Here is a 26,271-nt window from a genome sequence, read left to right on the forward strand (position 1 = left end):
ACATCCTATGGAAGTGGCATGTTTAAATTTGCTGAGCTCTTCCGCACTGCTAATATTTGTCCATGGAGGCTGCATGGCTGTGTGCTTGACTATGCATCTATTAACAAAATCAATAAAAATATTATTGATAGGTTGTTTCAAAAGGCCCAGAAAACACCATGTTAGTATGAGAGTTACCAGAATGTGTTTCATATTTTCCAAAAAAGAAAGTGACTAACCGAGACAGCCGTTTTAAAAAATAAAGTAAATCAGACTTACAATAAGAAAGGCCCTTATTAGAAAAATTATATAATAAAATAAACAATGTTTAATTAAGTCAAAGTAATTAAGAAATACTGTACATGCATTCAAAAAAGAAACAAATTGAATCACAATCAATTAATGATAATATTGCCATAGGGGTTTGCTCTTAAAAAGCAAAAGCTGCATGGCTCCCAGCAATAAAATTGTGTGGAGTTCTTAGTGACAAACAAACGTCTGTGCTGCATTCAATAAAGAGTGCAATCACATAGCTCTATGGGACCTCACACACACGCACGCAGACCTTAGTGTTTTATGATATAGTAGATTATATTTCTGACATACTTAGAAAAAGTGCCTAATAGTCCAACTATATTTTACACAGTATTTATGAATAGTCTATTAGGCTTACTATAGGCATTTTGCAATATATTCTTTTAAAATGTGAATTATTTTACAGTATATTATTCCACTACAGAGCAAGGCTCATCCAAAAAAATACATTTTGAACACTTTTGTTTGAAGTTGAAATCTTAATTATTGGTAAAAGAAAGAAGAAGGAAAACAAAGGGATACACTGACCAGAGATTATTGGAACATTAAAAGTGTTACACTACTGGAGTGCAGTCTTGTGTGAAGCAGTTGACGGCTCATATTTCACACAGCAAGTCATTTGAAAATAGAAAAATTATGCAAATAAAAAATAGAAATTGATTTTTTTTAATTATCTGCACATGCTTAGATGTAAAAAAAAAAAAAAAGATGAAAACATAAGCACAAATAATAAGAGTCCACATGAAGCCATTTCTTTCCTTTTTCTCTTCCTGTTCATAAAGAGTTCTCTCATCATATCTGTTTCTCTGAATGAATGAAGCCAGGATTCCTCATCTCTGATCTGCAAAGCTCTCTTCACAAAGAATTTGAAACGGAGATGAACAACCTTGACAGAAACAGAACAGAAAACCAAAGGAAGTTCTTTCTTTTACAAAAAGAACAATTTAAGGTATCAGAATACTTGTATTTAACATTGTTAATTGCCATTTCTAAAAAAAAATCATCGTTTTGAGTCTGATAATGCATACAAGTGTGCAAGACAAAACAATTTTTAAAGATCCTATTTACCACAAAGATAAGCTGAAATTGCTGTATCAGAGCTACAGACTCCTTGCTTTGAAATTTGGCCCCACATCACTGTCTCACTGAAGTTTTTACATACTTCTCATTAACACTTCCCTATCCTTGCTCTGAATATAGTCATTAGATAGATTCTTTAAAATGTAATACTATATTCTTATAGATACTCTTTCTTAGACTTAGCCAAGCATGCTGCTGCAAGTAAAAATAGCAATGCAGATGTAAACCAAATATTAGAATGGCAAAATACATGACCTAAGTGACTGTGAATGTGATATAGTTGCTGGTGCCAGATATTTTGGCTCTAGCATTTCAGAAAACTGCAAGATCAAGTCTTCTATTACTATTAAATTCGTAACACTCATTAAACATTTTTCTCTGGAGATTTACTATTATTCTTGTAATTCACACATTTCAGTACACAAGAGCTAATTTTTGAACACTTTTAAAATCAACACTTTAGTATATCCCTTATTAGGTTTAGAGCGCAAATCAGTATGATCAGCCCTTGCATATATATATATATATATATATATATATATATATATATATATATATAGTGGTCCCCGGCCGGGGCTGGAGCCTAGCGCCCAGACGCCCAGGAGGACCAGAGGAGGACTTGTGCCTCCTCCAGACCGAGAGGGGGCGTTCGTCCTGGTTATGCTGGGAGCCTCGGGTACAGGGCTTGGAAGCCCAGCCCTGTAGGGGCCCATGGCCACCGCCAGGCGGCGCTCCGATGCCGGTATATCCCGTGTAGTCCCCGGCCGGGACGCCCAGGAGGACCAGAGGAGGGCTTGTGCCTCCTCCAGACCGAGAGGGGGCGTCGGTCCTGGTTATACCTGAGGCCTCGGATAGAGGGCTTGGAAGCCCAGCCCTGAAGGGACCCGTGGCCACCGCCAGGCGGCGCCCCAGTGCCTGATTATCCCAGGAGCCCGGCACTTCCTGGTAGAAGACGACAGGGGACACCCGGACGGCTTCCAGGTGCGCAACCGGCACTTCCGCCACACGGGGGTGTGTCCGCGGGAGATTGCCGGGAAGCAGCTGGAGCAACGCCCAGCGAGTGGCAACGTCTGGAGGAGGAAGGAGGCGGTCAGAAGAAAAGAGAGAGAGAGAGAAAGAGAGAGAAAACAGAAGAAGAAAAGAGAAGGCATTGGAGTGGCCTGGACTGAGAGGGGTATTGTGGAGTAGTGTGTAGCTTTGTAATAATGGAACATAAACCAGTGATTGTGGGTGACATTAACGTGTCTGCCTGTCTGTGTCCGGGGCAAGGTTCACAATATATATATATATACTAGCAAAATACCCGCACTTCGCAGCGGAGAAGTAGTGTGTTAAAGAAGTTATGAAAAAGAAAAGCAAACATTTTAAAAATAACGTAAGATGATTGTTAATGTAATTGTTTTGTCATTGTCATGAGTGTTGCTGGCATATATATATATATATATATATACACACAGAGACACATATATAAACATATATATACATATAAACATATATATAAATATATATATATATACACATCTATACACATATATATATACAGTTATATATATACATATACACACATACATATACATATATACATATACTGTATATATACACACACACATATATACATACTGTATATACAACATATACATATCTACATATATACTGTATATACACATATATATACAAATCTACATATATATATCTACATATATATATTAGGGGTGGGACTCGATTAAAAAAATTAATCCAATTAATTAGAGGCTGTGTAAGAATTAATCTTGATTAATCGTATGTAATCGCACACGTAAATTTGCCCCAAATCACAAATGTTTTTTTTTTAATTTAAAAAGGTTTTAGTGGGCGACAGAATCAAATAATAGACATGGACATGAATATTGTAAACTGAAGCTGTTTTAATTTCTGAAAAAAAGCTTTTAAACTGCATTTGAATTCAAAACAGAAACAAAAATATCATCCCTGGTTAAAATTGGGCAGACTTAAAAATAAAGTGGTAGTTTAAGTACTTTAAGTACATTTTCAGAATAGTATTGTCTTTAAATAATAATAACCAAAATTTCAACATAAAGTGCAGTTTTCTTCTTAAAAAAATAAGTCAGAAACATAAAAGGTAATTTGACCAGCTTACTCTTTAAACTCTGAGTAACATTAGCCAAAATTATTTTGTACATTAGGCTAAAACAGTGTGATCATTGAACATTTTGTAATTAGATGTATTTAGAATTACTAACGGTCACGGAAGTCCAATGATCCCCAGTAAGAGCCACAAAGTCCGCTTTCTGTAATGCATCTAATTTTGCTTGCTTTTCAGTGTGCACAAAACCATGCTTTTATCAAGGCTTTCGGGTAGTCGAAATGATCAGTCGTAGGAACGCGCTTTATTCCGACTCTAACATTTTTGTAGCTGTGATGTGTGCATCAGTGTAATGGATGTACCAGGAAATCATGCATTGACAAAAGTTCCCGCTTGCTTGGAATTGAAAGTGTGATTAAATGCGTTATTTTTTAACGCGTTATGGAGTACATGCATCGAAGCTTCTCAGCTGTGCTTGTGCTAAGAAAGGGAAAATTTTAAAAATAACGTAACATGATTCTGCGTTAACCTAATATTTTTTCATACGTCCCAAACCAAGGAGATGCGAAGGTAAAATGAATCAGGTAGCGCGTACATAGTCAGTACACCCCTCTCGAATCGAACCTCGGCGTTAGAGGCTTAAGACTCTACAATTAGCCACAGCGTGTGGCTTGTCTATGCTAAAGTATGTATTGTAGATCGGGTATATATATACATTTATATATATATACCCGTATCGCAGTGGAGAAGTAGAAGTTATGAAAAGAAAAGGGAACATTTTAAAAATAACGTAACATGATTGTCAATATACAGTAATTGTTTTGTGAGTGTTATTGAATGTTGCTGTCATCAAGGATTTGATTATCATTATTTCTTTCAATCAGGCTTGTATTTGTAGGATGTGTTCAAGTTACATTCCGTGTTTGTCAATCGTTGTAAAGATAAGAGGTTTCATTCATCGATTAGTTCCTTACTGCATCAATAAACAGCTCGTCTTCCTTTTATCTGAGATGTGACAAACTGCATGCACGTTTTTTTTACACTGTCTTCCTTTAGCAGGACATTCACTTTTTCCACCGTGTGCTTTGTTTCCGCAGTAGCTGCACTTATGAATATGATTGTATGTATAAGACGCTTCATATTTTTTTGCTGCCTTCTCAATTGTGTAATTCGGTTTTTGTTCAGCACTCTTTGGAACTGTTGCTTTTTGTCTGCGCATTGCGTCAGTTCACGGAGCCGCTTGGTGTTCTTGCATCGAAGGTTCCCAGCTGTACTGGTGCCATCTCGTGTAATGTCAGCTAAGACCCGGCACTTAAAAGTTTCTCTCGCAGTTTCAATGAGTTTGTGCCAAACACCACCCTGACCATCTCATCTTCCTCTGCATAAGCACAGTCCTTCACCCGTGAACATTTACCGGCAGTGTTTGTATTGGATTGCCGCTGATGGACGGCCTTATATGGGCAGGCACTAAATTACAAACGCTAGTGGCAGCCTGTCTATGAACTTAATTTAATATAAACTTACGGTTCACGCCGTGCTTTGTATCCGCAGTAGCTGTACTTATGAATATGCTTGTATGCATCATTTGCTTCATAATGTTTTTCTGCCTTCTCAATTGTGAAATGGCGTTTTGTGCTCATCGCTGTTTGGAGTTCTTCCTTGTTCTCTACGTACTTACGTAGGAGGCGTGATGATGTCACACGAAACTCCGCCCCCCACGGCCATCTCCAACTCAAGACTCCATTACATTATATGGGGAAAAATAGCTTCCAGTTATGACCCTTATGCGTAGAATTTCGAAATGAAACCTGCCCAACTTTTGTAAGTAAGCTGTAAGGAATAAGCCTGCCAAATTTCAGCCTTCTACCTACACGGGAAGTTGGAGAATTAGTGATGAGTCAGTGAGTCAGTGAGTGAGTCAGTGAGTGAGTGAGTGAGGGCTTTGCCTTTTATTAGTATTATATATATATTGTGATAGATGGCCGGCAGTTCATCCCGCCAAATACCTCCACGCTGCCAGGTGGAGCCCTCCTTGCAGCATGGAGGGGCCCCAAATGCCAGCAGGGAATTATGGACGTTGGAGTTTTCCTTTACAGCCCTGCTGGATACAATGGCTGATAGAAGGCGCTGCAGGGAGGAGCAGTGACTATTTTCCTTACGCCCCGGAAGTACGTCCGAGTCACATGGACAAGGGGATTGAAACACTTCCGGATCAGGGAATATAAAAGGATTATGGGAGCTCCCAGACAGCGAGCTGAGCTGGGTGGAAGGGTGGCAACGTGTCTGGGAGTGGAGGATTGTTTATTGATTAGTAATTGTGTATTTGAATATTGTGGAGGAGAGGGTTCTTTTTGCACTGTGCTGTGTTAATAAAGTCAACATTTGGACTTTTACTTGGTGTCTGACGTTTTGGACAAGGTTTCAAGGAAGCAATACTGCCCCCATCTGTCACTATATATATATATACTAGCAGAATACCCGCGCTTCACAGCAGAGATGTAGTGTTTTAAAGAAGTTATGAAAAAGAAAAGGAAAAATTTTAAAAATAACATAACATGATTGTTAATGTAATTGTTTTGTCATTGATATGAGTGTTGTTGACACATCTATCTATCTATCTATATATATATATATATATATATCAAAATACCCGCGTTTGGCAGCAGAGAAGTAAAAAGAATAAGGAAACATTTTAATAATAATGTAACATGATTGACAACGTAATTGTTTTGTCATTGTCATGAGTGTTTCTGGTATATATATATATATATATATATATATATATATATATATATATATATATATATATATATATACACACAGACACACACACACATATATAAACATATATATATACACATCATATATATATATATACACACATACATACAGTATATATACAGTATACATATATACACATATATATACACACACACACATATATATACAAATCTACATATATATATTAGGGGTGGGACTCGATTAAAAAAATTAATCCAATTAATTAGAGGCTGTGTAATAATTAATCTTGATTAATCGTATGTAATCGCACACGTAAATTTGCCCCAAATCGGAAATATTTTTTTTTATTTTAAAAGGGTTTTAGTGGGCGACAGAATCAAATAATAGACATGGACATGAATATTGTAAACTCAAGCTGTTTTAATTTCTGAAAAAAAAATGCTTTTAAACTGCATTTGAATTCAAAACAGAAACAAAAATATCATCCCTGGTTAAAATTGGGCAGACTTAAAAATAAAGTGATAGTTTAAGTACTTTAAGTACATTTTCAGAATGGTATTGTCTTTAAATAATAATAACCAAAATTTCAACATAAAGTGCAGTTTTTCTCCTTAAAAAAATAAGTCACAAACATAAAAGGTAAGTTGACCAACTTAATCTTTAAACTCTCAGTAACATTAGCCAAAATTATTTTGTACATTAGGCTAAATCAGTGTGATCACTGAACATTTTGCAATTAGATGTAATTAGAATTACTAACGGTCACGGAAGTCCAATGATCCCCAGTAAGAGCCACAAAGTCCGCTTTCTGTAATGCATCTAATTTTGCTTGCTTTTCAGTGTGCACAAAACCATGCTTTTATCAAGGCTTTGCTCGGGTAGGTTTTTGAAATGAAATTTGCCTTTGATCAGTCATAGGAACGCGTTTCATTCCGACTTTAACATTTTTGTAGCTCTGATGTGTGCATCAATGTAATCGATGTACCAGGAAATCATGCATTGACAAAAGTTCCCCTTTGCTTGGAATTGAAAGTGTGATTAAATGCGTTATTTTTTGTTATGGAGTACATGCATCGAAGCTTCTCAGCTGTGCTTGTGCTAAGAAAAGGAAAGATTTTAAAAATAACGTAACATGATTCTGCGTTAACCTACATATTTTTCATACATCCCAAACCAAGGAGATGCGAGGTTAAAATGAATCGGGAAGCGCGCGTACATACTCAGTGCATCCCCTCTCGGGAATCGAATCTCAGATGTCGGTGCTAGAGGCGAAGCCTCTACAATTGCGCCACGGCATGTGTCTTGTCTATTTGAGAATATGTAGATCTAGGTATATATATACATTCGCAGCGGAGAAGTAGTGTGTTAAAGAAGTTATGAAAAAGAAAAGGGAACATTTTAAAAATAACGTAACATGATTGTCAATATACAGTACAGTAATTGTTTTGTGAGTGTTATGATTGTTGCTGTCATCAAGGATTTGATTATCATTATTTGTTTCAATCAGGGTCGTATTTGTACGATGTGTTGTGTTCAAGTTACATTCCGTGTTTGTCAATCGTTGTAAAGATAAGAGGTTTCATTCATCGATTCGTTTCTTACTGCATCAATAAACAGCTCGTCTTCCTCTTTATCTGAGATGTGACGCACTGCATGCACGGGTTTTTTTTTACACTGTCTTCCTTTAGCGGGACATTCACTTTTTCCACCGTGTGCTTTGTTTCTGCAGTAGCTGCACTTATGAATATGCTTGTATGTATCAGATGCTTCATATTTTTTTGCTGCCTTCTCAATTGTGTAATTCGGTTTTTGTTCAGCACTCTTTGGAACTGTTGCTTTTTGTCTGTGCACTGCGTCAGTTCACATGAGCCGCTTGGTGTTCTTGCATCGAAGGTTCCCAGCTATGCTTGTGCCATCTTGTGTGATGTCCACGGCTGTATGTAATGTCAGTTAAGACCCGGCTCTTAAAAGTTTCTCTCGCAGTTTTGCTGAGTTTGTGCCAAACACCACCCTGACCACCATCTTCCTCTGTATAAGCACAGTCCTTCACCCGTGAATATTTAGCGGTAGTGTTTCTATTGGATTGCTGCTGACGGACGGCCTTATATGGGCAGGCACTAAATTACAAAAGCCAGCGGCAGCCTGTCTATGAACTTAATTTAATATAAACTTACGGTTCACGCTGTGCTTTGTTTCCACAGTAGCTGTACTTATGAATATGCTTGTATTTATGAATACGCTTGTATGCATCACTTGCTTCATAATCTTTTTCTGCCTTCTCAATTGTGAATGAAATGGCGGTTTTTGTTCAGCGCTGTTTGGAGGTCTTCCTTGTTCTCAACGTACTTACATAGGAGGCGTGATGATGTCACATGAAACTCCGCCCCCTACGGCCATCCAGCTCAACTCCATTACATTATATGGAGAAAAATAGCTTCCAGTTATGACCATTACGCGTAGAATTTCGAAATGAAACCTGCCCAATTTTTGTAAGTAAGCTGTAAGGATTTAAGGAATGAGCCTGCTAAATTTCAGCCTTCTACTTACACGGGAAGTTGGAGAATTAGTGATGAGTCAGTGAGTGAGTGAGTCAGTGAAGGCTTTGCCTTTTATTAGTATATATATATATATATATATATATATATATATATATATATATATATATATATATATATATATATATAAAATCTTCATTTGCATCTTGATTTTTGTTTGTCCGCGAATGAATTAGAAGAAGAAGTACTAGATGGCAGTAGATAGACAGCTAAAACATAGGCATTGCATTAAGAATCTCCTCCATGCTTATACTATTGAAGACTGTAGTACTCCAGTCACACCTCAAAACGCAGACATTCAAACTAAACAAATTGTTGTGCTTTAAATTAACTAAAGAGATCTTCATTTAGATCTTGATCTTTGTCCGCGAATTCCACGCATGTGTAGACCACCTTCCAGTTTAGTACGTTGTTGTTACTCACGGATGTCAACAATGTTCCGGAATAATGAAAGGGGTGGTGGACAGTGTTACACTGGTTAGCTCCTGAGGCCTGGTTAGAGAATGAGATTGCCGAAGATAAAAGGTACATGCCTACGTAACATATGAATGAAAGAAAGACAGTGGGTAAAATGAATGACAACGTAACAGCACGTTCCGGAAATGATTATTGTTACGTTGTTGCCGGTGAGTGCTGCACGTCTCACAGTTGTACCGTGGCTTGCTCACATGTCAGTGAAGTGATCCCTATTTATGCTTTAAAGATATAAGGATAACTATGTGTCCCCCTTTTATAACCATTGCTCCGTGTATATTGCCTTACTCTTTGGATTGCCACAAAGCAACCTGCGAGATTGGAGAAAGGTTGAGAAGAGATCGTGAGAGGAAACGATAGCGTCGTGAAAACGAGACGGACTGTGAACGGACAGAAGCAGAAATGCTCCCACTCTACCACATAATTACTATTCGGACAGTGATTCCGAGTAGGCCGTTCCTATCGAATCAATGTCCAAGGGTTTTTTTTGTAATTTTGTTTCCCTTCTAAAAATTCATAATGCTGTGCGACGAAGGGCCCAGTTCATGACTGGCAGCCGCATTTAAACTGGGAGCCCTTCACAGACAACTTTAACACGCGCTAGTATACACACATGGCTAGTATATATATATATATATACTGTACATACAGTATACAGTCACACATGCGTGCAGGATTGCCAGGTTATTAAAATAATATAATATTTTAAGGAAAGCTTAAAAATAGCAAATTTTCTAAAAAATATAGCTCAATGTCTGGGGTAGACAAAATAACATACAGGGCCAGCCTTATATTGGTATTGGAGAGGGGGGTTTGGTTCATGCACACACTCACACTCTGAGAGAGATAACTCCATGTGGTGGGGATTAGCCCCTGAGACAGGGCAAATGATAGCTGCTGTGAGCAAATGAACACCACTTGCCAGCAATAAAAAGGTCATAAACAACTAGAGAACTTATACATTATAACCTTGTGACTTGAAAATTCAGGATTCGTTAATTTGTGTTTCCTTTACCATACATGAGGAAGTTCTATCTGAGCCAAGAGATAGAACTGATAAGTTAGGTGACTTTTTCTACAGGAGAAAAAAAGTTAGACTAAGCTTTCATAATTTTATGTTTTGTGTTCTTTGTGTCTTTTGTTCATATATATCTATATATTTGCATGTATCTATCTTCTATTATCCTAAAGTTATAAATAAATTGTATTAATTTGCTTATTTCAACAAGCATGTCAGGGATATTATGAAAAGGAAATGTTGACTTTTTCTGATTTATTAACCTTATTCGTAAATTGTGCAGATCTCTTCAAACTTCTGTTTTCCTGGGGTGTGTGAAACAGAGATCCTATATTATCCTGCATTAATTTGCTATCCCGGGGTGGGTGTCTTATTGATTATTATTTCTCAGATAAATTTGTGCTTGTAAAACTTCACTGTGATAGGAAAACTCAATTTTGTAAAACTAAACAAACTAAAAATGATCAAACATGTATACACACTGGCAACATGCAGTTTGCTGTCTCTTACTCTCTTACTTACTCTTACTCTCACTTTGTCTCTTAATAACTTTCTCCATTACAGAAAAGAAATGCGAGTAACTCATAATGCCAGGTGATGAATGGTGTCTATCCAAGGACACTTGGTTTCAAAGACAGTGCTGTAGGAGTTTGCCTCAGACGCATGAATGGCTGTTATGAAATAAAAGCAAATTTACAAAGTGGGCGATCTGATGGATTGATAGAGAGGTGTGAGAAAACTCCAGGTTTCATATATTTCATTTTACTTAAGCATTTTTAAAAGGGGGTGATAGTTTGCTAGGAGGGTATGTAGCTCTCTTGTTTTTATTAGTGCCTGACTCATTGCAATCTCAAATTTTTAATTTCCAGATTATTCATTTTGCAATATTAGAACCCATAATTGATTCACTTGTCAAAAGCACTACAACCCATTACTACAGTACTAATAAATTTGAATTGCACTTTAAGGTGCTTTGTAAAGCACCTTCCTAAGGAGTACAGTACTAGGATATACTAAATAAGTTGGATTGCATTTATGGCTTGCATTTTTTTATTTTAAATTGGCTTTTTGATTAATAGGCATTATTCAAATGTGTAATTCTGATATAAAATAAAAGCCCAGGAAGGTTAAAGTAACTGATGGTCACGCAACAAATCAGAGATAGGAAGTGAGCTAATAAACTTTAGGGGTTTAAAATTCATTGTCTAAGTGACTTCATCACACTGCTTGAACTGAATATATTGCTGCATTTTATCAGAAGATTAGAATATTACAAAAATTTGATGAGAACAGGCAATTCAGCCCAAAAAGCTCACTAATCCTGTCTACTTACATCCTTCAAAATAACTTCAAGTCTAGTTTTGAACGTCACTGAATTCCTAATGCCTACCAAACTACTTGGTAACTTATTCCTAGTATCATGGCTCTTTGTGTGAAGAAAAGGTTCCTAATGTTTGTGTGAAATTTACCCTTAACACATTTTCAACTGTGTTTCTAAGTTCTTGCTGAGCTCATTTTAAAGTAACAGCCTCAATCTATTGTACTAATTACATTCAATAATTTCAAACACCTCAGTTATGTCATCTCTCAATTTCCTTTTGCTTAAACTAAAAAGGTTCAACTCTTTTACTCTTTTGTCATAAGTCACTCAGTGCATTCCTGGAATCAACCTCTGGACTTCGTTTAGAGCTGCTACGTCTTTTTTGTAGCCCAGAGACCAAACCTGCACACAGTACTCCAGATGACACCTCACCAGTACATTATAAAGCTTGAGCATAGCCTCCTTGGACTTGTACTCTGCACATCATGCTAGATAATCTAACATTCTGTTAGGCTTCTTAATGGCTTCTAAACACTGTCTGATAGTTAATAGTGTCGAGTTCACTATAACTCCTAAATCCTTCTCATAAGGTGTACTTTCGATTTGGTAGGTATTGAAACCTAATATTTTTACTTTCTACGTGTAATACATAGTTTACATTTTTTATTACATTCAATTTCATCTGCCATAAATCTTCCCAAGCCTGTATGCTGTCCAAGTCCCACTGTAATGATTCAACACATTCTAGATCGGGGTGCCCACACTTTTTCAGCTTGCGAGCTACTTTTAAAATGACCAGGTTGAAATGATCTGCTGACATTAAAAATTATATATATATATAATTTTGAAAATGCGAAAAATATACTAACGAAGATGGGCCCTAACGATGACCCTGAGATGTTCTTGTTAGCCTTTGAACAAGTCGCAACCATGCTCGGATGGGACAGACGACAGTGGGCCGTTATAATCACACCCTTTTTATCTGGAGATGCTCTTTACTCTTTACGTAATGTACCCAGAGACAAGCTTGGCGATGATGAGTTCCTGAAAGACCAAGTGGTTTTACGTAAAACTAAGACTTTTTTGGCAAAAGGGTTCGAATTAAACAACTGGAAGCTGAATATGGATGGCCCGATCTGTGCGCAGATTCAAGATTTGATACATAAAGTGAACTGCTGGTTTGAGGGAAGTGAGATGGATCGAGTCGTAGAGAAAGTGGTAATGAATATACTGTTGAACGGTATACCAACAGTTATTCGAGATGAATTTCTACGTCATGATATTGAGTCGTTAACGATTATGTCAAGACGACTGGAAGGTTCACAAGCAACTTGGAAGAAAAGCGGTTACAGTGGATTTGCCGATTCTTCGCAAACAGGGAACGAGCGCGCTGGACATCCTCGTTACTTCGATCGGCGACAGCAACTTCGACAACCTGGTGGAAAGGAAAATCAGATGGGGTCAGGTAGGCCCCCGGGGAACCCGGTCGTAACAGAGATGCCAGTTTCTGGTGAAGCTCCACCAGCTGTACGAGGACGTCGCAGAGGATATTTTGGCAGCGGCGCCGACCGTCGATGTTTCCGGTGTAATCAACTCGGTCATTTGGCAAGAGAATGTCGTCTGTCTCCAGCTCAGTCGATGGAAGTTGGATTGGCCGAGGTTTGTTGTTCAATATTACATGTTCGCGGAAGGAAAGGATGGATTATTTGTTCCAGTTAAATGGGGGGGCAGAGAAATCTCAGCATTGTTAGATTCGGGAAGTGACCTTTGTATTGTGAGACGAGACTGTCTTAATGAACAATGCCTTAGAGACTGTGAGACTGTAAAAATAAGCTGTGTACATGGTGATGTTAAAGATTATCAGACTTTACTTCTTCCTTTAACTTATAGGGGCCACTTTAAGGTCTGGACTGCAGTTCAGATTCTGTCCATGGCCATTACTCATAGGACGGAGAAATGCCCTTTTTCCTAAACTGATTAATAAATGTAAGGGACCAGTAGTCCAGTCCACTAATGAACTTAGTGGGGGGGGAGAAGAAGAAAACCAAAACGAAGAACTGGTAGCGGCCGGGGGAAATAAATCTAGAGCCCAACTTAGATATTGAACCCGATCTCTCCAACGAGACGGAGGAGGTCACCCCCGACAATCTTCCAGAATGGGCTGCTCCTTCTACATCTTCCCAGATTGCAAACGCCTCGAACACAAACCGAGTGTTAACGAACAATCAGATTTTGTGCGTTTGCAGCATACTGATAGCTCATTAGAATATGCATTTAAACAGGCTCACCCTGCTAATGACTCTTATTACCAAGAGCGTAATTCCGGGGGGGTGAAAACCCCACACTTTATAGAAAAGGACGGTTGCCTTTTCAGAGTGATCTCAGATCATTTGGAGGGGGAATTTATTGAACAACTGGTGGTACCTGAAGCACATAGGGAAACTGTTTTGCATCTGGCACATTCACACATCTTGGGGCACCTCGGTGCCGACAAAACTAGAGACCGGTTATCAAAACGATTTTATTGGCTTAATATGGGAAAAGATGTTGAACGATTTTGTACTTCATGTCCAGACTGCCAGATCGTCTCTGCTTATAAGCCTCCTCGGGCTCCCCTTTGTCCTATGCCCATATTGGAAGTTCCCTTTCAGCGTGTGGGATTAGATATTGTGGGACCATTACCTAAGACTAAGGATGGGTACCAATATTTGCTGGTGTTGGTTGATTATGCACACGATATCCAGAAATGATTGCGCTGAAAAGGCCAACTCTTCGCTGTAGCCAAAGCACTATGTGAAACTTTTACTCGTATTGGTATCCCTAGAGAAATCTTAACTGATCAGGGCACACCTTTCACTTCTCGCGTGATGAAACAATTGTGTGACAGCTTTGCTATTAAGAAATTGAGTACTACTGTTTACCATCCTCAAACGAATGGTTTAACCGGCGATTTAACAAAACATTGAAACAGATGATCAGGCGAGTTGCTCATAATGATCCCACAACATGGAACACTGTCCTACCTTTTGTTTTGTACGCGTGCGAGAATCACCACAGGCGTCCACTGGCTTGAGTCCCTTCGAGTTGTTATTCGGCAGGCGGCGAGGCATCCTGGATGTGGTGCGTGAGGAATGGATAGGAAACGAGAGAGCAGCTAAGGTCCAAGCTTTGCAGATCGACTAATTTCGTTGCAAGACAGAATTTCTATGCTTTCCTCTATTGCTGTGGAACACCAACAACGAGAACAGGAAACTCAGAAGCGTCTTTACGATAGGCAGCAAGCTCCGTGAGTTCAAACCTGGCGATCGTGTTTTGGTACTGGTTCCCTCGGATCCACACAAATTCTTAGCTAAATGGCAGGGCCCGCCATTATTGAGGAGCGTATGAGTCCGTAAATTACAAGGTTAGAATACCGGCGGCGCAAACCATTCCAGATTTTACACATTAACCTCTTGAAGGAATGGCACGACCGACAAGAGGTTAACACTTCCTTGGCTGCTGTTTCTCAGTCCGATGTTACCATTGGTAACGATCTTACTGACACGCAAAAGACAGAACTGTTATCTTTGATAGAACGGAACACTGATGTCTTTTCAGATTTACCAGGCAAGACTAACATTACAAAACATAAAATTACCACTGAACCTGATGTTCGCGTACAGATGCGGCCGTTCGGATACCGGAAGCGAAATATTGTGCGAAGAGGTAAAAAGATGCTGACACTGGGTGTAATTCGTGAAAGTAAAGTGACTGGTGCAGCCCAGTCGTATTAGTCCCAAAGCAAGACGGTTCGGTTCGGTTCTGTATCGATTTCAGACGCTTGAATAAGGTCTCTAAATTGATGCTTATCCCATGCCCGTGTCGATGAACTGTTGGAAAAACTGGGTCAGGCGAGCTATATCTCCACGCTAGATCTCACGAAAGGCTATTGGCAGGTGCCTTTAGAGGCTAGCAGTTGTGAGAAAACGGCATTTGCGACTCCTGACGGACTCTATGAATTTACAAGACTCCGTTTGGTCTTCACGGGCACCTCTAACTTTTCAGCGTATGATGGATCAGATCCTACGTCCTCACTCTGAATATGCTGGGGCATACCTTGACGATGTCGTGATTTTTAGCAATGATTGGAAAACACACTTAGAGCGGCTTCAAGCCGTTCTTGAAAGCTTGAGACAGGCTGGCCTTACTGCTAACCCTAAGAAATGTAAACTAGGCATGTCCGAGACTCATTACTTAGGCTATTCTATGGGCAAGGGTTTACTTAGGCCACAATTAAGGAAAATAGAAGAAATGCTTGTTTACCCGAGACCTGAGACACAGAAACAAGTACGCTTTCTGGGACTCGCTGGTTACTACAGAAAATTCATTCCAAATTTTGCACATAGAGCTGCTCCTCTTACAGAACTTACTAGAGGCAGAAAAAACCGACCTGTCCTGTGGACAGAAAATTGCGAACGTTCTTTCAACGATTTAAAAAAAGCATTGTCTTCTTACCCGGTTCTAAGGAACCCGGATTTCACAAAAGATTTTATCTTGCAAACAGACGCAAGTGCATTTGGTGTGGGCGCAGTCCTGTCACAAATTTTTGATGGAGAAGAACATCCAATCACATATTTGAGTAGGAAATTACTTCCTAGGGAACGCAATTATTCTACAATTGAGAAAGAATGCTTGGCAATTAAGTGGGCTGTGGAAGCGCGCTATTACTTGTGGGGACGAAACTTCACTTTGGTAACTGATCATGCTCCACTCCAGTGGTTGTACCGACAGAAAGATACAAACTCTCGTCTAATGAGATGGTTTCTGGGTTTACAACCTTACAGTTTCACAGTAAAGCACCGACCAGGTTCTGAACACGTCAACGCAGATGTATTATCACGACTAAATGAACCTAGTACAGAGAGTCGCTTGATTCACAGGAATGTGAATAAAGCTGAGGGGGAGGGTGTGAGCTGGAGGGCTGATCGCACCCCAAATAGAGACAGACGCCCCTGGGAAAACCACAAACCCTGAAACACTGACTACACATTGCTCCTTATCCTTGCACTATAACGCGTAATACAAGCCTCGCGCGGTACTCCGCCGACTTAAAAAGCCGTGCGCAGCACCTGTCGGTTTTGTTATTGATTTCTTTTGCTTTTCTCTCTCTCTCAGACTGCCTCTGCTCCTGACGCGTTTACATTCGAAGAAGAAGAAACTCATGTAACCTTTAGTTGAAAGACGAAACAGCCATCTTTGTCAAGGAGCAAGTTTGAAGTGACAAATGTTTATTTGCAGTGCTTGAATAAAATTCCTTCTTTTTTTCCACGAACCCGAGTGTCTTTGTGCAAATCTGTGACCCAAGCGTGACAATATATATATATATATATATATATATATATATAAACTGCTCAAAAAAAAGGAACACTTTGAAAACACATCAGATCTCAATGGGAAAAGAAATCCTCCTGGATATCTATACTGATATAGACTGGGTAATGTGTTAGGAACGAAAGGATGCCACATCGTTTGATGGAAATGAAAATAATCAACCTACAGAGCCCTGAATTCAAAGACGCCCCAAAAATCAGAGTGAAAAAATTATGTGGCAGGCTAGTCCATTTTGCCAAAATTTAATTGCAGCAACTCAAAATTGTACGCTGCACTTTGTATGGCCCCTGTGTTCTTGTATACATGCCTGACAACATCGGTGCATGCTTCTAATGAGATGACAGATGGTGTTGTGGGAGATCTCCTCCCAGATCTCGACCAGGGCATCACTGAGCTCTTGGACAGTCTGAGGTGCAACCTGGTGGCATTGGATGGACCAAAACATAATGTCACAAAGGTGTTCTATTGGATTTAGGTCAGGAAAGTGTGGTGGCCAGTCAATGGTATCAATTCCTTCATCCTCCAGGAACTGCCTGCATACTCTCACCACATGAGGCCAGGAATTGTCGTGCACCAGGAGCCACTGTACCAGCATAGGGTCTGACAATGGGTCCAAAGATTTCATCCTGATACCTAATGGCAGCCAAGGTGCCTTTGTCAAGCCTGTAGCGGTCTGTGTGACCCTCCATGGATATGCCTCCCCAGACAATCATTAACCCACCACCAAAGTGCTCATGCTGAATGATGTTACAGGCAGCATAATGTTCTCCATGGCTTCTCCAGACCCTTTCACTTCTGTCACGTGCTCAGGGTGAACCTTCTTTCATCTGTGAAAAGCACAGGGCACCAGTGGTGCATCTGCCAATTCTTGTATTTTATGGCGAATGCCAATTGAGCTGCATGCTGCTGGGCAGTGAGCTCAGGGCCCATTAGAGGACATGGGGCCCTTGGGTCACCCTCATGAAGTCTTTCTGGTTGTTTGGTCAGAGACATTCACACCAGTGGCCAGTTGGAGGTCATTTTGTAGGGCTCTGACAGTGCTCATCCTGTTCTGCTTTTCCCAAAGGAGCAGATACTGGTCCTGCTAATGGGTTAAGAACCTTCTATGGCCCTGTCTAGCTCTTCTACAGTAACTGCTTGTCTCCTGGAATCTCCTCCATGCCCTTGAGACTGTCCTGGAAGACACAGCAAACCTTCTGGCAATGGTACATATTGATGTGCCATTCTGGAGAAGTTGGACTACCTGTGCAACTTCTGTAGGGTCCAGGTATCACCTCATGCTACCAGTAGTGACACTGACTGTAGCCAAATATGAAACTAGTGAAAAACAGTCAGAAAAGATGAGGAGGGAAAAATGTCAGTAGCCTCCACCTGTTAAACTATTCCTGTTTTGGGGGTCCATCTCATTGTTGCCCCTGTACTGCACCTGTTGTTAATTTCATTAACACCAAAGCAGCTGAAACTGATTAACAACCTCCTCTGCTACTTAACTGACCAGATCAGTATCCCAGAAATTTCATTGACTTGATGCTATACTCTCATTAAAAAGTGTTCCTTTAATTTTTTTGAGCAGTATATACATACATACATAGCATTCGAAGTCTGAATCACAATCTGATTGTATGGGTGGTTACCTACCAGGTAACGCGTGTGGTTGGTCTGCAAGTCGGCAAACATCTGCCACAGATGCCCTCTCAGTTGCGAGAAGCAGATCATAGAATGTTACATAGTTAACTGTCAAATAATGCAAAGAGTACGCTACATGTGTTTCGCCCTATTTTGGGCTCATCAGGCACACACACTCCACTGCACCTCTCATCGGGGATCGAACCTCGGACGTCAGACAAAAGCACTTCGATTGTGACATTGTGAGAAAAAAAAATCCTCTTCCAGTTCCACATTCAACCCATACAATCCTCAAACATTTTTTTAATCCCTTCTTTAGTCGATATAAATTGGAAGGCTAACTAGATCACAGCCGGAGTTTTGCAGTAGCTTGCGTGTTTGATCGTGTGTGCGGGATGACCAGTGTGTTAGAAGAAAAGAGATCTCAGACTGGCCGCCCTGTATGTCAATCAAGTGGCAAATGCCATTGGGAGGATTTATGAACATTAAATTAACATTTAATTTTTTTTTTTTTTAATGCAACGCGATCTACCTGCACTCCCTTTGTGATCTACCAGTCGATCGCGATCTACGCTTTGGGCACCCCTGTTCTAGATGATCTGCCAATCCACTTAGCTTGGTATTATCAGCAAATTTAACAAGCTTTTTATTTATATTCTTGTCTATATCATTTATGTATATACAGGGCTATTCAAAATGAAAGAGCAGATTTCAAAAATTTACTTCAAACAAACTGTATAAGACAGAAACACATTCCGCACATCACTGGATAGAGGAAAGGTCAAAGTTTGGTCCTATGCTCCTTGAGGTTGCATGCACTCAACATGAGCACCGTGTGTAGTGCGACAAACACCAAAACGATAGACCATTTCTTGCCACACATGAGTCAACTGGTCCCTAGTTACTGAATTCACAGCTTCCTCAATTCGATGTTGTAAATCTTGAACATTAGCGGGCATAGGTGGAACAAACACTCTTTTCTTTAATGCTCCCCCATAGATAAAAATGGCAAGGGGTAAGGTCTAGAGACCTTGGAGGCCATAGACGATGAGCAAAATCTTGTTGTCCACCTCTTCCAATTCATCGTCCTGCAATGGTGTCGTTCAGGTAATGCTGAAACTCCAAGTGGAAAGGAGGCGGGGCACCCTCTTGAATTTGTAACTTGAATTTTTAAACTTTGAACTTTCCTCTATTCAGTGATGTGTGGAATGTGCTTCTGTCTTGTAGAATTTGTTTGAAATACATTTTTGAAATCTGCTCTTTTATTTTGAATTGCCCTGTATTAAAAAATACCACTGACCCGAGAATGATTCACTCAATTCTGATAGGATTCCTCACACCATATATCCCTGCTTTCTGTGACTGAACGAATTCTGCACTCGTCTACACTCTACATTCCCAACTCTCACTTCTTTTACTTTGATGACCAGCCTTCTAATGTGGGACCTCATCAAATGCTTTCTGAAAATCAGATGACCAAAGAAAGACACAATAAAAAAGATGATTCAGTTTTAGAAAGTCCTTTGCTAAGAATAACTAGAGAAACAATGTGCTGTGCTTTGTAATATGAACTATCTAGAAAGCACATTATTAATATACTATAATTGTTTATATGAATTACATTGCAGTGTGACATTTATGTAGTGTATTATATGCAAGACAGGTCATCACGAAAGGAGCTATACATGATTGATTGATTTATATTACATGACTGTTTTGTGATGAGGAATTTAGAATATGTTTAAATATTGTAATATATTCCTTCTAGCAATTGAGAAACATAAAAAGGAATATTATACTTTACCCAACATTCCCATTATTATATAACATGTAATAGAAAGTAACATGAAAGCAAATACCTTCTGTCATTGCTGAGTAATTTTCACCCAGTAGGTGATTGTATTATCATGTAAATTGCTTGTATGACTAACATTTTCTAGGACAGAATAATTTTTCACACGTCAAAGCTGCTTTTTTAGCTTTATTTTCTTAGTGAAGTTTGATGCATCTTGATTGCAAGTTTCACTATCCCAGCAGCAAATGCAGATTTGAGACAATCCATTTAAACTATGTATAAATAAAAAGATAAATTAATTCATAAGTACCCACTCCACTGTGTTAATGTTTTGTAATTGCACCAGGCTGAAATTACAACAATGCTCTTTCGGTAAAACTCTCTGCAGGTTACCATCTTTGCAAATTCTTCAGTGTGAAATTGCTCAACTTACTGCTCATTAAGATATAATCTCAGTTTTAACTACTAGAGAGAGCCCTTTGGTAGCTTTAACAACACCTCTCACCACGACACATTGTGCAGCATCATTAATTCTGACAGCTAATAATTCCAATGATACAAAGTTTTAAAATCTAAGGGACCAGGACAGTGTGCAGTATGACGAGAAATATAATGTTGAATGAGATTTCCCTTTATAGTTGTTAGATTAGCCAAGAAAGTGAGAGAGGCTGTACCAAAGAGGTATACAGTATGTAAAAATTAATAAAAAAAACACTTAGCAATCTTAACTCAAAGTGGAGCAGCAAATTTAGGGTATTTATGTCACATTCACAATTTCTTTCATCTGAAATGTGAAAGGCTGTAATGTCTTTGGAATTATGACATGCTTCCAAGTGACACGTTAGACCACTGTCATGCTTATCTGATGGCTCAGTTATAGAGAAAGACCCCTTCTGATGACATTCATACATTTGTTTTTTCCATTACTATGTAATGGATTGCACCATGCAATCGTGAATTTTCAATTAAGCTATCACTTTCACATCTTACATTCCTTAGCCTGCATGACATGGTTGTTTTTGTTAGGAGCAAACTAGCTATGGCCCTTCATAATGACAGATAAAGTTTGTGTAGGTCTATTATGAATGGGTTATTTATTAATTTTCATGCATTTTTCTTTACAAGGCTGAGCAATCACTTTGGAGGTTTATTGAGCCCTAGCATCTGAATCATCCATTAGTTTTTTGTTTAAAGACTTGATTTATGACTGTTGGTATGAATTATGTTGTTCCATTTTTACCACCATCTTGTTTATTTACAATTGCTGCTATTTTGCCTTCCTGCTTTAAAAGAAGCTCCCGTATTGTTAGGAGTGTTCCCTCAGAGGACGTAATCTGCAATAATGATGTGAGAGGGTTTAAAAGATCAGACAAGAGATTATTTCCCCGCCTGAGTTTACAGATTCCAAAATTCATTTTTGTTTAATTTTGTGATTAATTATTCTCTCTGCTTAGTTTCTGTTTGGTTTCAACACTTGCCTGTGATTTTTAGACGTTGATTTTAGCTTTGGAGCTAAATGTGCAGATGATTTTACATTTTGTTTCCCTTTCCTGACCCTGATACACCTCTTCTCCCAGTCTCCCCACAAATAAAACCTCATACTGCTAGCTCAATATCGATTCAGAACCAATATGTACTACTGCAGCGACTCAAGGGTAGACTACACGAAAATATTTTTAAAACACGTAGGGATCTTTGCCCCCGGATCGCTTTGCTCACTAACCCTCCTCGGCCTCACAGATACGCTAATTTTCCCTGATGGTAACACAAATTAGACGATCTACAAGTCTCCGACTTAAAGTTTAAATCCAAACAATATATTCGATCTCTTTTCGCTGTTCCGTTATTTCACCGAGTAATAATTTCCATTTGTTTGCACTAATGCAATCTTTACTATCATTTTTTTGAGGCTTTCGAATTTTAGTACTTTCATTATCTCTAATCTGCTCTGCATGTGGATCGCGGCAATGTTTTTGAATTCTTTATGGTGTTCTACTCTTTGTCTTTTATTTCCGGCACCGGGCGTGGTTAAATCTCTTGGCACAAATTCTCATTTCGTGGGACATGAAAGTATCTGAAAAAGTCACGTCTCGTCCCTGGCTAAAAAGTCTTGTCTCATCCCAGTATTTTTTTATTACAATACTGTAGCGAGAAATGTTTTTAGATGTGTTATATCAAATTTGAAAATGATTGTTTTGGTTTTCTAATTAATTTAGAAGGCTTTGTAAAATTTTATTAAAAGCTTAATCTTGTCAGATTAGCACTGACTCTTATTTATTTTAATAAATCTGTAATTTCTAAAAGCAAATAAAAAATCAGGTAAGCAAAGATGCTTAGGTGAAGAAGTCGGTAATTCTTAAATGCAAATCCAAAAAAAACAAAAAAAAACAGACAAGCAGTAAGACACAAAACAGCAGGAGAAACAGTGACCACATCCAAAAAGGGGAAAAACAAAAACATTTAAAAAAACATGTAAGAAGTTAAACACACAAAATTTGAGAGTCAAGAGACAAAACAGCAGGTCAATAGATGCTAATATTTAGAAAGAGATTCAAAATAAAACAACAGAATTCAGGGGAGCTCAAGGTGGGTTGTAGCAGATGTAAGCCACACAATTCTCAAGCAAAGAAGCATCCAAGTTACTCTAAATCATGTCCACCTCCCCTTGTGTGACTGAAGAGTAAAATGTTTTGCATAGCAAAAGAAGGGGCATGAACTACTTTAAAAGCGTGCATATTGTAATCTGTATAGTAAGCCAATAAAAGGTCATTTTGCTTGACTTCCCATTTTTTTAGTGGCCACCACAGTGGCTAAACAATAAATACATGGGGTAGAACTTAGGGCAGAAATGTAGCCAATGCCGGACATAAAGAATGAACTAGGAATAAAGCTTCCACTTTACCCTGAGAAACATTACTCAACTATGCTTTTTAATCAAAAGCAAAAAACAAAATTATTTGCATAATGCAAAGATGACTTACTGTGTTAAATAAAAATGAAATGAGGTAAAGTCCAAGGGGACTGATGAATATTGTACTTGGGAACTCAATTCTGTGCTGGACCCAAATAATGCAACATGGATTTCTGTACATACTTCCACTACAATGCATATTTTCTAGTAAATTTTAAATGGACTCCATGTACTTTTACAGCCTCATTTTTTAATAGCAAGGAAGTTTGTTTGCTCTTTGTAGCTTCTCTTCAAAGGCCATACTAAATATTACCTTGTAAGTGGCTAGTGGGATTTGCATTCTGCTGATGATCAGTATACTGCCAGAAGGAATTGCAAGGAAGAGACATTAAAGGAGAATTTTCTCCATTTATTTTCTGTTCTTTCTGTAGAAGGAAATAAAGAAATGTGACAAGGTCAAATGCTGTACAACTGTACTGCGGACACTACATTAAATCATATAATAAAGAAATAAAACCAACATTCTCTACCTCAGCACATTTTTGGAACACCTGATTGTTCGTGCAATTATGTATTCAGACAATCGTGTGGCAGAAGAGCATTCAATAAAATCATACAGATACAGGTCAGGTACAGTACTTCAGTTAATGTTCATGTCAAACACCAGAAAAATGTGATCTCAGTGATTTCAACTGTAGCATGAATGATCTGAGTATTACTGTAAATGCTGATCTCATGGGATTTTCACACATGGTCTTGTGCAAAAAACAATAAACACCTAGCGACTGACGGTTCTGCAGATGGAAACACCATGTTGGAAACAGATGTCAATGAAGAATGACCAGTCTGGTTCAAGCTAACAGATTGACTACAAATAACTCAGAATGCACAAAATGTCAAAACGTAAGACAGATAGACTAAAACTGCAAAAGATCATGTTGGGTTTTACTCTCAACAGCCAAGGCTGAGATTGCATTGGGCACATAATCACCAAAACTAGACTGCTGAAGACTAGAAAAAACATAGCCTTGTGTCATGAATCTTGATTTCTGTTGAGGGAAACAGATGGCAGGGGCAAACTGTGACACCAATAGCATAATCTATGCGCCAAACATGCTTTGTGTCAACAGTCCAGGCAGGTGGTGATAGTGTAATGCGTGGGGAACATTTTATAGGCACACTTTGGCCCTGTTAATACCAATCAATCACCAGTTGAACGTCACAGCCTATTTCAGTTTTCTCACTTACCATGTGCATTTAATTGCAATGGACTTTTATACCAATGTCATTATTTTACAAGCCAAAAACAGCCATGCCATCCACCATCAAACTGATTTAAACTAGTTCATGGTTTCTTGGGTTAGACTATTTTCTTGCAACATCAGACACAAGGAACAAATTAATTTTTGTTAAGACTACTTCACAGAACCAGTATTACTCTTGTAGTTATGGCCTAGGGATGATGCAAATCTCTGTATAACTCCCACTGTTATGGCCTCGTTCCTGTCCTGTGTTACTTCTTCCAACACTCACAAAGCCCATCATGTAATGCATCTCCATCCAGAATGCCACAATATTCAACATGGCTCCATTAATGCCATATTTACGCCTAGGATCCACCCCATCTTAGCAGTTTGTAGGCATCACATTTCTTCTCAGGTCCTGGTGTCAGCTCAAGCTTTATAATGCATTAGTGCATTAGTGAGGTGTCATCTAAAGTACTGTGTGTAGGTTTGGTCTCTGGGCTACATAAAAGACATAGCAGCTCTAAACGAAGTCCAGGGGCTGATTCCAGGAATGCATTGGGTGACTTATGACAAAAGAGTAAAGGAGTAGAACCTTTTTAGTTTAAGCAAAAGGAAATTAAGAGATGACATAATGGAGGTGTTTCAGTAAGGCACAGATATTACAATACTGTAGACAAATATTGTCTGATTTCCCATAAATTTGTTAAAATGTAGATTTGAAATGATGAGCAGCAAACATAGTGACTTACCTTTGGGGTACACAACAACATCACAGCATATACAGGTAATTAGGCATTAGAAATTAGAGTCAAGGAACTTCATAACTACAGTTTGAAGTTGTGTAATAGATAGATTCATGTGCACAGTTCTTAATATCTCAATTGCTTTAAGCAAATTCTTAGTTCCAAATTTTGGAAACATTTGAGTTTTTATAATTTTTGTAGGAATATACTTCATAAACCATGTAACGTTACATAAAAGTTTCCAAATGTGAATGTGCCTTCTTAAACCAATAAATTAACTAAAAAAAATACATCTTTAGATTTCTGGTTTAATCACAACTAGGGGAAGAGGCTACTTCCAAAGGTAGGAAGTTGGCTATTGTGTTGTAACTACTCTTCTGAAGTTTCTGTCCAAGTAATAATAATAATAATGATAATGTTTTATTTATGTAGCACCTTTCATACACTCAAGGACACTTTACAATTCAATACACACATTAACAAAACAATAGAAATCACATACAAGAAAATGAATAATACTCATTGAAAAGATGTGCTTTTAACAGAAATTTGAAATTAGTAATAGATTTTTCCTGACGAAGTCTGAGAGGAAGAGCATTCCAAATTTTTGGGGCTATCACAGTGAAAGCCCTGCCACCCATAATTACTAACCTGTATTTAGGTACAGTTAGTAGCTTAGTATCTGATGATCTTAATGCACGGGCAGGAGCGTAAGGAAGCAGCAGCTCAGACAGATAATGAGGGGCTAAAACATGAAGGGCTTTATAGTTGAGAAAAAATAATTTTATATTTGATTCTTGAAGAAACTGGTAACCAGTGCAAATCATAATGGACAGGAGTGATGTGAGCAGATTATTTAGTGTGTGTAAATAAACGAGCAGCAGAATTCTGAACATATTGTAATCTATTGATATACTTAGTCAGGAGGCCATAAAACCATGCATTACAATAGTCCAGAAGGGTAGTGATGGAAGCATGAATGAGTGTTTCAGTATCCTTCACACAGAGGTAC

The 26,271-nt window shown here is 38.6% G+C and overlaps 1 protein-coding gene across 2 annotated transcripts in view; it reads right to left on the bottom strand.

The window, feature by feature from the left end:
• Positions 1-331: 331 nt before the first annotated feature.
• The window catches only part of LOC120515090 (docking protein 5-like), a 106,532-nt gene continuing 80,592 nt past the window's right edge, over positions 332-26,271 (bottom strand). Inside the window, exons 7-8 of one of the 2 annotated variants that reach the window (XM_039735816.1) lie at positions 23,583-23,694; positions 1,024-1,180 (exon numbers count right to left, since the gene is read on the bottom strand). In XM_039735816.1, coding sequence (XP_039591750.1) covers positions 1,125-1,180; positions 23,583-23,694 — 168 coding nt within the window. In that variant the 3' untranslated portion in view covers positions 1,024-1,124. Of the gene's footprint in view, positions 1,181-23,582; positions 23,695-26,271 lie in introns of both variants that reach the window. The other variant, XM_039735815.1, reaches the window with a different exon arrangement.

Source organism: Polypterus senegalus, chromosome 14 (assembly GCF_016835505.1).
Source record: "Polypterus senegalus isolate Bchr_013 chromosome 14, ASM1683550v1, whole genome shotgun sequence".
Lineage (NCBI taxonomy): Eukaryota > Metazoa > Chordata > Cladistia > Polypteriformes > Polypteridae > Polypterus > Polypterus senegalus.